At 40.3% G+C, this 15,654-nt stretch overlaps 1 protein-coding gene across 1 annotated transcript in view; it reads left to right on the forward strand.

The window, feature by feature from the left end:
* Positions 1–15,654, forward strand: part of LOC126164190 (uncharacterized) — a 153,520-nt gene that overhangs the window by 113,226 nt on the left and 24,640 nt on the right. The window contains exon 10 of the mRNA XM_049920223.1: positions 4,642–4,760. Within this exon, the coding sequence (XP_049776180.1) occupies positions 4,642–4,760 (119 nt within the window). The remainder of the gene's footprint in view (positions 1–4,641; positions 4,761–15,654) is intronic.

Raw genomic sequence — 15,654 nt, forward strand, 5'->3', positions numbered from 1 at the left:
TTTGAGATATCTTGGCATCCTTCTCCTGCTCAGCACTCCTGGAGTGTAGCGAGACAGTCACTGTCTTCATCAAAGCCTGGGTGGTCTTGCACAGGGCTTTTTGAGAGACAGTCGGCATCTTGGTGTTTTCTTCCAGTTTTGTACACTATGGCAATGTCGTACTCTTGAAGACATAGTGCCCACCTTGCGAGTCGTCCTGTTGGATCTTTAAAACCTGTCAGCCAACAAGGTGATTGATGGTCTGTAACAACTGTGAATGGCCTTTCCTAGAGATAATGTCAAAGTTAGCACATGGCCAGATCACAGCAAGACATTCTCTTTCTGTAGTTGAGTAGTTTCTCTCGGCTTTTGTAAGTGTCCTAGAGGCATAGACTATAACTTTCTCTTTTCCATTCGAAATTTGCACCAGAACAGTATCAATCCCATGACCACTGGCATCTGTGTGTAGTTCTGTAGGTGATCTCTCATCATACAGACCAAGTACAGGGTCAGCTGTCAGAGCTTTATGCAGCACATCGAAAAATCTTGTTGAGCACCACCCCAGATAAATTTAGCATCAGCTTTTAACAACTCTTTGAGTGGCCTGGCTTTGATACAAAAGTCTTTGATAAAACAACGGTAATAAGAACATAATCCGAGGAAGCTTCTCACATCTCTAATACTTTTAGGAATAGGAAATTCCGTTACAGATCTCACCTTTTCTGGGTCTGGCCGCACACCTTCGTTTGACACAAGGTATCCAAGTATTTTGATTTCTTTTGCTCCAAAGAGACACTTTCTTTGATCAAGTTTCAGTCCGCCTTGTTGGCGACACTTAAGAACGACCCTCAGTCTTTTTATATGTCTGCGATAACACTATAATGTCATCTGAATAACAAAGACACATCGTCCACTTCAGCTGATGTAGAAGATTATCCATCATCCGTTCTAAAGTTGCTGGTGGTGCATTACACAAACCAAACGGCATTACCTTAAACTCACACAGGCCCACAGGGGTGATGAATGCAGCTTTCTCACGATCAGCCTCATCTACTTCGATTTGCCAGTATCCCGAGTACATGTCCATGGTTGAGAAAAACTTAGCTCCCCTTCAGACAATGCTGTCTATTGCCAATTCGTGGAAGAGGGTAAACGTCCTTTTTAGCTATCTTATTAAGCTTCCTGTTATCAACACAAAAGCACCAACTGCGTTCCTTCTTCCTGACGAGGACCACTGGTGACGACAATGGGCTCTGTGAAAGCTGAATGATGTCATTCTTCATCATTTTCTCTACCTTGTCGTGAATTATTCGACATTCCGTTTCTGACACATGGTATGCTCTCTGGCTTATTGGTTGATGTTCTCCAGTGTTAATTCAGTGCTTCACTGTCGATTTGTCTAATTTGGTCTTCACCTGTGGATTGAAGCTTTCTGAGAACTCTTGAAGAATGGCAAGTAGCTTCTTCTGTTGTTCCTTAGTGAGATCTGGTGATAGTCAAGCTAGAAGATCTTGTCTCATAGTGATAGTGGTAATTTCGCCCACAGACTCGGCATGGGAGGTTTCTATGACGGTCAGCTGTTCTTCAATTAACAGCTCAGCGTTTGCTACGCACATGCGTCTTGGAACGATCTGCGGTTCTTGGCGACAGTTAACTATCTGCAATTCACTGAATCCATTCTTAAAATGAGACGACAGAGGCTGGGATGACCAAGTTATTCTTCTGTGGTATGCTTATCTTTCATTCCACTACAAGTTCCATGGGTTGATGTATGGCATGACCTCTCTAGCGTTGACTGCAGGAATGATCATTTCATCCCGCACACAGTCTCCACACACTCGGATGCGCATCTTCCTGTCCACAGTATCTCGTCTTGTCTAGCATAATCTTCGAGTGACCACAATCTATAATAGACTGAGAAGCTTACAAAAAGTCCCATCTGAGAATGACGTCATTACTACACTCTTGTAAGATGATAAATTCTAAGGGCTGTGTATGGCCACTTATACCCACACGAATGGTACATCTTCCTGTAGGTTTTACATATTTCCCATTAGCCACCTTCAGCAGAGACCCCCCCCCAATGATTACGGTTTTCTGTAATTGGTAACGGTACTTCTCTGAAACGACTGAATATGATGCTCCAGAGTCTACAGGAGCTTGGGTTGGTCGGCCATCCATTAGGATATCGACGTACTTTCCTATCATTTTCGTAGTGATTGATGGCAGAGGATTTTTCGCTTCAGCGGCCTCACCTCCAAGAAAGGTCGCACCCTTTCATTTTCCAGGTTGCAGTGGCTAGGTGATCGGCTGGAGCTTCTAAACAGCGATGGAGACCTTTATTGGTGTGTTGGGGAGCATCCTCTCCAGCGGCTAGCTTGCGGTGATGGTGACCTACGTCGTCCTGCACCCACATCTTCTCATTCATCTTCGTCGTCCCAGAGTTGGCGTCTGCTAAGATCGGTCTGCTGTCTTCTGGTGCAGGCGTCATCATTTATCCGACACCTTTCTTGACAATAGCGCACCACATGTCGCGGTCGTCCACAGTGGAAGCATACTGATTGGTTACCCTGGGTTCTCCAGACGTCAGTCTTCCTTGGTTCCCAGACATGTTCCTCATGTGGCTTTGTAGGAATGTAAAGCCACCTGGATCTCAACTTTTTCACTGTTTTAAAGGGAAATGAAGGCCAACAGATTGGGTTCAATGTCTGTTCCAAGTCCTCCCTTGTGACCTCTTGGAGTGTCTCGGTTTTTTGCTCGCTGTGCAATCTAAGTGCCTTCTGAACTTCGTCTCTCACTATCTGGTGAAGAACACTTGTGAAATCAGTTGCATCCTGCATCACAGACATCGATACGACGTTTGGAAGCCATTCAAACTTCTTGTGTGTAATTCTTTTTTAATGCATTGTCTTGATATACTGGCACCATTTTATGAAGTCGTCTGCTGTCGAAACCTCCATCAGGAGTAGGGCTTGATACATGTCCTCGGCAACACCCTTCATGAGATGTGCAACCTTATCTTCCTCCTTCATTCTAGGATCCACACAGCTCCAAGATGTCTTGAATGTAGGATGCTGTAGTTTCTCCTGGACGCTGATCCCTGCACTTTAATTTATCTTCAGCCTTGCACTTCTGTCGCCGTGTGTTGCCGAAATACTTGTGAAGTTCCGCATGGAATACTTCCCAGCTTGTGAACTTCTCCTCATTGTTCTCATACCATTGCTTGGCAGTGCCCTCCAAGTAGAAAAATGTGTTAGCCAAACACTGGGTGTCATCCCATTTGTTAAATTTGGCTATATGCTCATATACCTTCTGCCACTCGTTTGGATCTTGGCCATTGTCACCAGAGAACCCAGAAGGATGTCTCATGTGGTGGCCCACAGTTGCTGTCATCGTAACGTCGTCTTCTTCTTCTGTCTTTGGTAGATTGCAATCTGTTGAATATGGCTTGAACTCAGGTTTCTTGCCACGTAAATGGCAGCTCTGTCATGGCCTGATGGGAGCAACTGTGTCGTCAATAATGTGCGCAATCACAAGTTCCAATACCGAGTGTCTCCACCAGAATAATGTCACATAGAAGAAGGTGTAATTAGATGAATGACGAACACTAACTTCACTTTATTCAGCACTTGCACATACAAGAGTGCGTAGAGAACTGCCTTGGGCCAGAACACATACAGTATATATACAGCTACAGAACATTCCAGTACAATGATTCTTGACATTTGTAGATACTTCTAGAATGTACTCAAACTGAATATAGAAATTAAAATTGTATAGTCCAGGGGAGTTTTGAACTCACGACCCTCCATGCAACAGTTTAGTATCATAACCACTACATCACGGTGCTACTCAGCTTCTTCTGCGACAGTATTTTGTATGTCACTGGTAGATGTGATGCTCCTCCGTAATTGTTGACTTTTGTTTGTCTCCCTTTTTACGTAGTGGGTTGATGTTTGTTTTCTTTGTTGTTGCATTATTTTTCAGTATTATATTTTTGACATTGTGTTTTTTGATGTAACTCTTGCTGTCAGCAAAAGTTTGTGTTGGATAATTCCCTTCGACTGAAACCAGCAGCACAACAAATAATAAATTAAACAACAACTTAAGGTTTAATTTCTACACATAAATTTGAGAATATAGAGATTTCATTGCTTTTCTAAAAAAAATTTAGCAGTTAGATAAGTTTAAATATTGACTTCTGTTTTATGCAGATATGTCTACCAGATGGTGTTCAAAATCCCTTATGTATGACAGACAAACCCCTCCAAACAGTGGAATATCAATGGAGGAATGTCAACAATGTGGGAAAAGATAGTTTGGCTATTTACCGTAAAGAAGACACATTAAGCTGCATACAGGCACATTAAAAGACACTTATAGAGTCTGACTTTAGCTGTTGGAGATGGTGGTCATATGTGCATGAGGTGTTCTTGTTTGTGTGTATGAATGGTGGGTTGTTTCTCTGTTTCTCTTTTGCTGATAAATGCTGTGGCAGAAAGCTTTGTGTAAATGCCTTTGAGTTGTGTCTGTCACCAACTTAACGTGTCTTCTTTACAGTAAGTCCAGTCTATCTTTTCTCACATTGTAGACAAACTCGTCCCTTCTATTAAAATATTTTACACACTACAGCATAAGTGATATGTTTCAATTTTATTTCAGGTCTCTTAATGAGAACTGTGAGTCTCAATATGAGTGGATCAGTGTACTGTACACTTCTAGACTCATCCTTTATTTACTGTGGCACAAGTAATGGAAAAATATGTGTATACGAGTTCACGGTATGTCTACAGTTTGTTTATTAAATTTGGAGTATTGCATTCTGTGTAATTTACATATCCATGGACTGTCTACATTATGTTTTTCTCATAGCAAATTAGTGCTGTCCATTTATTGTGAACATGATGCATATATTGTTGTAACTTGCTGGCAGAGTAAAACTGTGAGGATGGATCGTGAGTCATGCTTGGGTAGCTCAGTCGGTAGAGCACCTGCCTGCAAAAGGCAAAGGTCCCAAGTTCGAGTCTCGGTTTTGCACGCAGTTTTAATCTGCCGGGTAGTTTCATATCAGTGTGTACTCTGCTGCAGAATGAAAATTTTATTCTGGAAACATTTATTATTGTTTGCTAGTGCTGCATATTTGCCTCTGTTTTCTGCTCCACATTCTTCAAGTAGCTCTTGGCTTTACTAATGTATTCATGTTATTTTGTTTGTTTCACATACAGCATGATTCTTAAGAGGCTTTCACTGTGCTGGATCCATATCTCTACACTGTTACCCCATATTGTAACATTTAGTTTGTCATAATAATCTATCACATATAGGATGTAAATGATAACTGACTACAACGCGTGATAGTGCATTGTGGAAGTTGAAATGAACAATTTGATATAAAACTTGTGGTTTATCAAGGTGAGAAACAACCTCAAATTGCCCTACAAAGCCACTGAAGCTAGAATGCACGTGCGCAGTGATAGATTTTTGATATCCTCTTAGTCTCTTGTGCCACTAGCGTTGGCCAGCATTAATAAGTTAACATTTCCTGTGTGGATAATGAAATGAAAAAAAACTTTTGAACATGCTATTCAAAAACTAATTACATTTCCAGTTTGATCAAAACTTAACCCTTAGAAACACACTCATCTTGTCATGAAAAGGCCAAAGAAACAAAATGATGAAATTGTTTAAAATTTTACACCTTTAAAATTCACAAAATTGTAAAGTAACATTTACACAAAAGTCAGTTTTACAATTTGTGAATGCATGCCTTAGCTGGCTTAATAGACCACCAATATCATATATCAGATTGTTCTTTTGATTTGCCGTACACTACTGCGGTAGGTTATGAACAGTTACCATTTATGCCTTGTGTGTACTGCATAAGTTGACCCATGTAAGTAACTGGTGGAGATCACTGAATTACATTTTGGTCAGGATTAAGAACTCATTATAGATCCTGATATCCAATTCAGGCATTTACATCTTGCAATTGTTGGTAACCTAAAAAATAATTAAAACGGAATAAGAAGTAAATGGAAATCATTCAAGTACACCAAGATGCTCACTTTCTGAGGTGAGATAAAAGACCTCCATAAAGGATTGTGGAAACTGATCGATGTCACCAAATCTCACATTATTCTGGGACTGTAATGCAAGTAGGCTGAATGATAGAGGTCATATATTAGTAGAATCTTTTGAGAACAACAAGATTATGCCCTAAACAGATTCCTCCAGAAGAAGCAAATAAAAAATAAACTTTGCAGGGACTAAATGCATCTAAAAATGAAATTCTTGTAGGAAAGCTCTGAAATGAGAGCCATCCTACACAAGATATTCCCACCTCTCCTAAAGGGGTGTTCTGTCGCCCACTCAACCTGCACAACACCCTAGTCCATCCCTACACCACTCTCACTCCCAATCCCTTGCCACAGGGAACACGTCTCTGTGGAAGACCCAGGTGCAAGACCTGACCAATCCAACCATCCAGCACTTCCTCCTCCAGTCCTGTCACAGGCTTATCCTACCTCATCAGAGGTAGGGGCCCACATGTGAAAGCAGCTGTGTCAAATACCATCTATGCTGCAGTCACTGCACAACTTTTCATATCAAATGGCTCTGAGAACTATGGGACTTAACTTGTCATATCAGTATGGCAAAAAACCAGTTGTCCATTAGAATGAATGGCCACCACCAAACTGTCGCCAAGAACAGAGTTGACCACATGGAGGGGCAACGTACAGCTGAGCTCAGTGTGCTCAATTTCAATGGCTACCACAAACATAGCCATCTGGATGCTTCCCTCCACCACCAGCTTCTCTGAACTATGGAGGTGGGAATTATCCTTACAAAACATCCTTTGCTTCTGTAACCCTGGTGATCTCAGTCTCAGGTAACCCAGTGTCCACCCAACTGTTTCCCCTTTATCTGTCCTATCATCCCCTCCCATTTCATGCTTCCACGTCACCATCACCAGGAACTGCTGCGAACTGGCTCTGACACACGTGCATCACATGGCTAGGCTGTTCACTTGCCACCCTCCCACCTGCTTTCCCAGCTAGCAATCCGGCAGCCTCCCTCCAAGCCACTAACTACTCACTCCAACTCCTCTTCCTACCACCCATCTCTCCCTTCCTATACCCACCCCACCTCTGTCCACCTGCTGAAGAGGAATCCTGGCATTGTGCATCTAGCCAGCACAGGTGTGCTCACGTGCTTGTGTGCAAGTGACCAGGTGGCAAAAGGGGTACAGGCATGAATAAATGAGGATGTAAAAGTTCTAAATCAGTTCAAAGTGTAAAATTATCATAGGGTGGTAAGAAGCAGTGTTCAAACAACTGATCGGATACATACATAAATGCAGAAGGTCGTTCTGTCTTGGGGTTATGCACAATCCATTTACTGGACATTCTTTATGATTTGACATAAAAGACCTGTGTGCCTGCTAAAGCACATGGACCATTCTTTTGTCTAACACGAGTTCCCATGAACCTGCTTTCCAACATATCTTCTTACCCTGTCATCCTACAGCTATTGGACTTGAATCTCCATTAGCCATCCCCACACCCCATTGTGATATGGTTATCACTATTGATTTCTTCGTTATGAATTTATTTTCAGTTTTCTGTTTCTCTCCTTTACCCTTTTCTTTTGTTTCTTGATAGCATTGTTATTTCTGCTTTTCATTTTGTCTTCTGCTTTTATGCTTACTTCACTTCTTACACTATCCCTTCTGTCACCTTTGATCCGAAACTGGCATGCTGCTTACTATATATATAATTGATGTTGTATCTACAAACTTTGACCTCTTTGTTATAATAACTAAACAATCACTATCTGGATCACAGCTCCTTTATTACTGAGTTTCGGTTTCAGTCTGTACTGCCACTGACAAAGTGTACTTTATAGTGCCAGACCTGAATTGATATGCAGTGCAGATTAAAACTGTAGTCAGTAATAAAAGAAGTTGTGATTCAGACAGTGTTGGTTTATGTACAATGTTTACTAATTTACTGTATTTTGTCTCCTAATCTCTCCAACACTTTTTCATTCATCTGTGCCTCCCTTCTGCTATGCAGTAGGTATGCACTTCTTAACCTTTGGTTTTATGACCTGTCATCCCTAACAACCTTTCATGAGGAACAGATGAATAGTCCTGAAAGTTAGGAATATTGTTTTCTTTCTGTAGAGTGTTGGATGTGTTCTGCTGGGGGACAGTAAGTCGAGGCGAGCCAGACGAAGAAAGTGCATTCACTTTATTACCCCAGTAGTTGGTTTAAAAGCTAAAGGTGACATCTGGCAGCATTACAAGGTGGGCCTCGATCCGTTGACCCAGCAGCGAAGCGTTGTTGTCGGTCACTGGCAAGTACAACACTCAGCTTTGCTCAGGCACGATGTTACCTCATGTAGTCAACATCCCTGGCTGGTGACCAAGCTACATTAGGGCTGACGCAGCATGCTGACACGGCTTGCTAAGTATGAGCCACCTGGTTAGCGGTGATCCACTGACAGGTGGCCCAGTTGCTCAGAGGCCCAGAAGGCTTCAGTTCAACCTTTGGTGCATCGGGCTGCTGGCAGTGGTCCTGTCGAGAGGATGAAGTAGAACGACCTCACAATGGAAGCTGACACTGATGAATGCAGACTCGATGACTTGCTGGTTCAATCGACAACCTGCCAGGCCAAACAGCCACTATTTATAAGCACCATAGCAGGTTTTTGTGGTATCGATGCTGCAGATGTTAAGTATGCTGTGTGCCAAAGTGTCCATAGTTTCAGTAATTAGCCAGGCACTGACTGTCAGGCAGGTGGCATTGCCCAGTGGCTGCTGTGGCACAGTGATGTGCCACTGTATTGCTGCAAGTGGCTTTCTTTATGGCATCGAGCCCTCTCGCTTAGGCCTGCACCATTGCAGCCCTCCCCACGTCAAAGAATTTGTGCCTCCGCATTCTCTTTGGTACTATACCTGGAACTAATTGATTCTTTATAGTTCATTTTGGATGCATTCTGTTAGTCTTTGGCTCACAACATCCTTAAGAATTCTTTTGTAATACATCAGTAGCTGAAATAGATAACCAGATACACTTAAAATATTTTCACATTGTATAAGGTTTCAGTCTCTAGCTGTCCCTTGAAACTAGCACTAAATGTTCTAACAGTTACTGGGTTAGCTGACACGTGTTATCACTTTTTTACTTTTGTTCATATTATACATGCTTAAGTCCACTTCTATGTATTTTCCCTACTGCTTCCCACTACATTCTCCGTGCTGTCTCACTGAGGAGTGTGCAACACACTTACAGTATATGTCTACTTGCCCCTGCGGAGTGTCTGTCAAACTGTCTTGTCGGAGTAGGGGTTTATGGGAATCCGGGAGGTATCCTACATTGGTACACTCTCTATCAAAACCATGTACCCACTCTTTTCCAGTAATATTGTCCTTGACTTGAAGCCTAGCTCAACAATGTTCCACTCATCCTCACAAATGTGATTATCCCATGCCCAAGGTGGAGACATGATAGTGGTAGCCTGTGATGCCTTATTACTACAGCTTGAAACAAGCACTCAAGTTTGCAAAGAACAACTCAACATGAACTGTTACAGAAAGAAACCCACATTAAAGTCAGTACAGTTGCATTTCTGATCACAATATCTGTAGAACCATCGCTTAAACTCTAAACTTCACCTCTCATCGCCAAGAGACCTGTCCAGCATATTGTGCTATGTGAGATCTACAATACTACTGTCATATTTATTTAACCACAGCCGCCGTACCAGCTACAACCTGGGTCCCTTAATTCAACTGTATAATACACCTTAATACTTTCCCCCCATCACAATTGCCTAATACCCAGTATGTTCAAGCAGTATGCCTTACACTGATTCTGACAGTTATCTTCGGTAAATCCTCTTCTATTATGCTGGCTGAATTTTGACAGACAAGGAGTGGTATAGCAGACTTGGTCATGGCAAATGATGTATCTTGCATCTGTGGTATCTCAGTGCTGTCCTACTCTACTTTGAGGCAGCATCACATGATGGAAAGACAAAAGACGCAAACCATAGGATAAAGTTGTGATACTGATATATGATTTACTTCATTAGTATTGTTACACAGTTTATAACTAGCTCACTAGAGAATAGAATAAGCAAAAGGAGCATGGCACAGAAATGGAAAGTAAGAGAAAATCTTCACAGATGTGGGTCAATCCATACAAAGTGGTCCAGCACTGGTTGCTTGACCATCTCAGAAAAATTTTATATTTGCTGAGTGAATTCCCCAATGTTTAGTAGTCACAAAAATATTTTTTTTTAAATTTATTGTTTATTATTTTTAAATGGCGGCCATATTTGTACCAGGCTGTATACGTTTTTTCGTATTTGCCAGCATCTAAATTTTTAATAATTATTCAGTAGTGGATTGTCCTAAGCCTTTCAGATAAAATGCATTTAGTTCAACACACTCTGGGCTACAAATTAACATCATTATCACTTAGCTGAATGTATTCTTTAATATATTTTAATAGTTCAAAGTTATCAGCCACAAATTAAAAAAACTCAATTTTTGTACAGTAGTTTTCCAAAGAAAGATTAATTTCTTAGCTTTAATATTTTTTCTGCTATTACACTGTATAGTATAGTTACTTTTTATAGAGTATCAATGGTAAGCAGCTTACACTTAAAAAAATACACTATTGAAAAAAAAAGGATTGTTTTTAATTTTTCCATTTTGTGGCCTGCAATATCTTTGTTGGGGGACCAGATAAAAATCTGAAAATTTCACAGTTAATAGACCTTTATGATATCAAACTAGAGTATAAATTTCAACTTTGAGATTCAATAACAAGTTATGGAAAATAGATTACAAACACGAGACAAAAATACATTTTTTAACGTCTGTGATATCTGGTAGGTTAATCAAATAAATTATACCAAATGCATAATGTAACATACCACATTACGCTAGCTAATGATTATTTGTCAAAACAGTGCTGTGGTAATTTTTCAGCAGGCTAACAATTGTATCTCCAAGCCTATACAAGTCTGATTGTTGTCTTCCCCCTTACACCAACAATTGTCTACTCACACGTATTTAGCTAGAAGTTCTTGGAGTGTGTAGTTGAAAAATGGTGTCTCATTGTTCTGTTGTGTCATAAAAATGTGTATGGAGTGTATCCTAAAGGCATTACTTTAATCAAAAGTTACAGTGACGATGAAAAAGTGTTGTTTTACTTACGTGTCAGCCCAGAGGTCAAATCAGCGTGCAAGTACCATGAAATGAAATACTTAAAAAAATTTCATCACCTTTTTGGTTAGTCTTGCATGGACATTTTTGAGAAACATCTACATCTACATCTACATCTACATTTATACTCCGAAAGCCACCCAACGGTATGTGGCGGAGGAAAACTGTAACAAAAGGTCTGCGAGAAATAACATTTGATCATTATTCTAAAAATGAAAGCCCTTTTGTCAATCTCATACCAGGAAAATCATTGTGTCCAACATGTTATTCTAAGATATTTGTAATTCACAAGAGAAATTATAGTGATACCTCAAATAAAGAATTTTGTGACTTATCAGAAGAAGGGATCGGTTGGTAGGACATGTTTTGAGGCATCAAGGGATCACAAATTTAGCATTGGAGGGCAGTGTGGAGGGTAAAAATCGTAGAGGGAGACCAAGAGATGACTACACTAAGCAGATTCAGAAGGATGTAGGTTGCAGTAGATACTGGGAGATGAAGAAGCTTGCACAGGATAGAGTAGCATGGAGAGCTGCATCAAACCAGTCTCAGGACTGAAGACCACAACAACAACAACATCAGCAACCATTAAAAAAGTAGATACAGCTTGTGAAATCCTGGGTATATCGCCTGCTAGTAAAATTACAAAACTAAGTCAAGATAAAAGGCCAAGTGCCTTGAATACAAAAATTGAGAAAGTGGCAGCTACAGTCAAAAAGAATTTGGAAGTTTCATTTCAAAATCCAATTTGTACCAAAACAGATGGAAGCTCTAAAACTTCACCAACTGAATATGATGATTTGATAGAAAAACTAAATGCAGTACTTCAAAAAAAGAGGATAAAATTAAGATTATCAGTTTAATGTCGAATTCTTGGAGTCGAACAAAATTTAGTGATGAATTTAATGAGTCAGAACGTCTTGTTAAGTTAACAAGGCAATTAGTAAAATAACAGCGAATTTTACCAGCATCACAAAAGAAAAGTAGATGAAAACACAATCAGTAAAATTATTAAGTGTTATGACGATGACAATAACAGCCGTTTGATGTCTGACTAAAAAGACTGTGTTTCTGTGAAAGAAACGGTTCTAAGATTCAAAGACAAAAAAGGTAAATGTTGTGTAATTTAAATTAACTATTCACTGAATTTAAAAAAGAAAATCCTGACATTAAAATTGGAAGATCAATGTTTTGCGAGTTGAGACCAAGATGGTGTATTGGCGCAACGGCATCTGGCTCCCATAATGTTTGTGTTTGTTTGTATCATCAGAACGTAAAGTTGATAGATAGGGCCAATATTAGAGTTGACTATAAAGACCTTTTGGAAGTTATGGTATGCAATATTGACAGTTATGATTGTATGATCAAGAGAAAATGTGAAGATTGTCCAGGCAAACAAGCCTTAACTTGACATGTTTGAATAATCCGAAGAAGACGATTTGATGCCTGACAATATAAAATGCAAACAATGAGTGACACAAGACAGAACTGAACTGGTGACAGTCATAAAATCACGAGAAGAGTTTTTTGAAGTGTTGGTGGCTAACCTTGAAAATCTGAAAATGCATCATTTTATTGGAAAAGCTCAAAGTAAATTTTTGAAAGACAAAAAGCAAACCTTGGCAGCTGATGAATGCTTAGTTCTACCTGACTTTTCGGAAAATTATTCCTTTGTTGTTCTAGATGAAGTACAAGGGCACCACTGGGTAAACAAACAGGCCACGGTTCATCCATTTTTTTGTGGCGGCGTTCGTAGCGACAAACACTTTGCTGTAGAAACGGCTTACGAAATCACCGCCACACTTTTAATAGCGGGCCGACCGGTCTGCTGGAACAGTGAACAGAAAGATGAAAACCCAAACACTCTGATTAAATAGAAGTCAGTACTTATCTTTATTAACGAAGATACAGAAACACAGTAGTGAACTCCGTGTCTACAGAAATCTGTCTAGTTCGAGTCGGAGCGGCTAGGTCAGCGTCGGCTGACGACAAACAACAACTCTGCTGCGATGAGCACACATCTGACTAGCAAGTACACAAATCGGTGGCGAGTATACAACTGAGCGGCGAATACAGAACTGTCCTAGTGCTCACGACTCCAGCGCTTAAGAAGCCAGAAGCCAGCGGTGGCGCGCGCAGACTTGCGGCGATTTCCTGTATCGCTGGCGCTGCTTATGCAGACGGCGTCCGGACTTTGATGCTGCCAACCTTTTGGCAGCGGGCTCGGTTGGCATTACTGGCTAGGATATAACACATTTGTATTCTATTACAAAGATGAAGCAGGGTGTATACGACCTGGGAGATCTGGGAAAAACCCAGGAATTTTTTCATCTGGGAAAAACCCGGAAATTTTTTCATCTGGGAGAAAACCGGGAAAAACCCGGAAATTTTATAGAATTTCTGGGATTGTTCATTTTTTAATTTTCTGTTAAATTTTTCTAATTTTGACTGGTAAGAACCGATACTCTGATGAAGGATATTACTGTATCCCGCTACTGCAGAATAATACTTCAACAATAAAACATAAACGAGACAAAAAAAGGAAAATGACTTAAATTGCAAAGGAAATTCGCTATATACAACGACACACAGTGCTCTTGCTAGCGTCTGCCAAGTGCAAAATGTGCCAAAGGCATTAGGAAGACTATGCAATGCTTCATAACAACAAATTGCCTCCGATGAGTGTGAAGTCACAACTGTTTACATTAGATTCGTTTTAGCAGTTACGAGCGGGCTCATGCGCATGTGCATTTGAGTCGTGTTTGAGTAGTAGATTCTCTTGCTTCTGGCTACAGGAATGTGGCTGTTGGCTGTGCAAGCAGTCTCAGCAAGCAGCTAGATGCTACCAAGAAAAGGGGGCACCAAATTCATACTCTTCAGGAAATAAAACTTGTTTCACAAAGCGCCCAGCACACACTTTAAGTTGATGTCTGAATGAATCATAAATTGATTTTTGAATGTGTGCATAGTGTATGTGATGTCTCTGTCAGGAGAGTCTTTGTCGCATCTAGAAATAAACTTTCCACAGACAAAAGGGGGCGGGGCTATACGAGCTGAGCGGAGTAAAGCCGAACAGATGAATGCCAATCGCTGTCTGGTTATGTGGTTGATTGTGCTTGCAAATGATCAGACTTGTTATGATTACTAGCAAAATCCATAGATTCAGATGACCAGAATGGAAATAAACGACTAACAGGAATAACAGGTTAGAAAGATTATGTATTATCTTCTCGGTGTATCCAAGAAAATGAAATTTTGACAGAAATTTTTTGGTCAGATGGGTACTCTAGTAAGGACCAGTTGTACAGTCCCTGGCTAGCAGCCGCTTAAGTTATATTCTGGAAGTAATGCAGAAAACGTGTTCTACGAACATGTAACAATGCCTAACCGGAGAATAATCCCGGGATAACTAAACCTGTGATTCTGGCAAGGTTAGTGAAGTTAACCGGTGAACAAATTTTGACAAATTACAGAATTGGTGATGACAAGATTGTTTTGTAGATCGAGGAAGGAGAAGAAACGGGCACATCACACAAATTATGGAAGATTAAGACGATTCCAAATGTATATTAAAATTTCATAATATTACTTTTCGATCTCATGCTTGAGAATCTGGTACATATGAACAAAATGTGAAACTACGAGTATTTCCTAACATAATGCTTTTTGCTTGTAGTAGGCCTCATAGGCATTTGATATTGGTACTTCGTTAATTATATTCTGTCGTGTTATAACAATGACCCTTTGTGCCAAAACAGTCTCATTTATTTGGGGTGTGTTACAAAATTGCCGCAATATGAGAAAGGCATATTTTGTTTTATCTAGCAGACAGTGACAAAATAGACGTAATCAGATCGAGAAACAACACCAGTCTGTTGTATTATTTGTATTAACAGTTTTTTCAGTATTAGATAACGACATTTTGATTTTTCATGTAGCAAAACATTTGACAAACTTTGATGAGGTTGGGGGTTGGGTTGGGTTGCTTGGGGGAGGAGACCAGACAGCGAGGTCACTGGTCTCATTGGATTAGAGAAGGACGGGGCAGGAAGTCGGCCATGCCCTTTCAAAGGAACCATCCCCGGCATTTTCCTGGAGCGATTTAGGGAAATCACGGAAAACCTAAATCAGGATGGCCGGACGCTGGATTTGATGAGGTAATAGATTCTTTCACCAACTGTGACATAATCGTGATAGATTCTTCTGCAGAAAGGAAAGCACGCCATGTAAAGCTGTAGCAAGATTAGAGAGAAAAAAATGCTAGGAGGTTTCTTGTTTGTCTCTTGTCTTTATTCATTTTATGTATCCTGTATTTAATTTTATGTCACACAAAGCAGCAAGTTATTAGCTAATAGGCAATAAAGAGTGCAAATTTTCTGAAGAGTTCTTGTTATCCCGATTACGAATAGTCCCGCTATTAATAGCGAAATTTTTTT

This window comes from Schistocerca cancellata, chromosome 1 (genome assembly GCF_023864275.1).
Source record: "Schistocerca cancellata isolate TAMUIC-IGC-003103 chromosome 1, iqSchCanc2.1, whole genome shotgun sequence".
NCBI classification, from domain to species: Eukaryota; Metazoa; Arthropoda; class Insecta; order Orthoptera; family Acrididae; genus Schistocerca; species Schistocerca cancellata.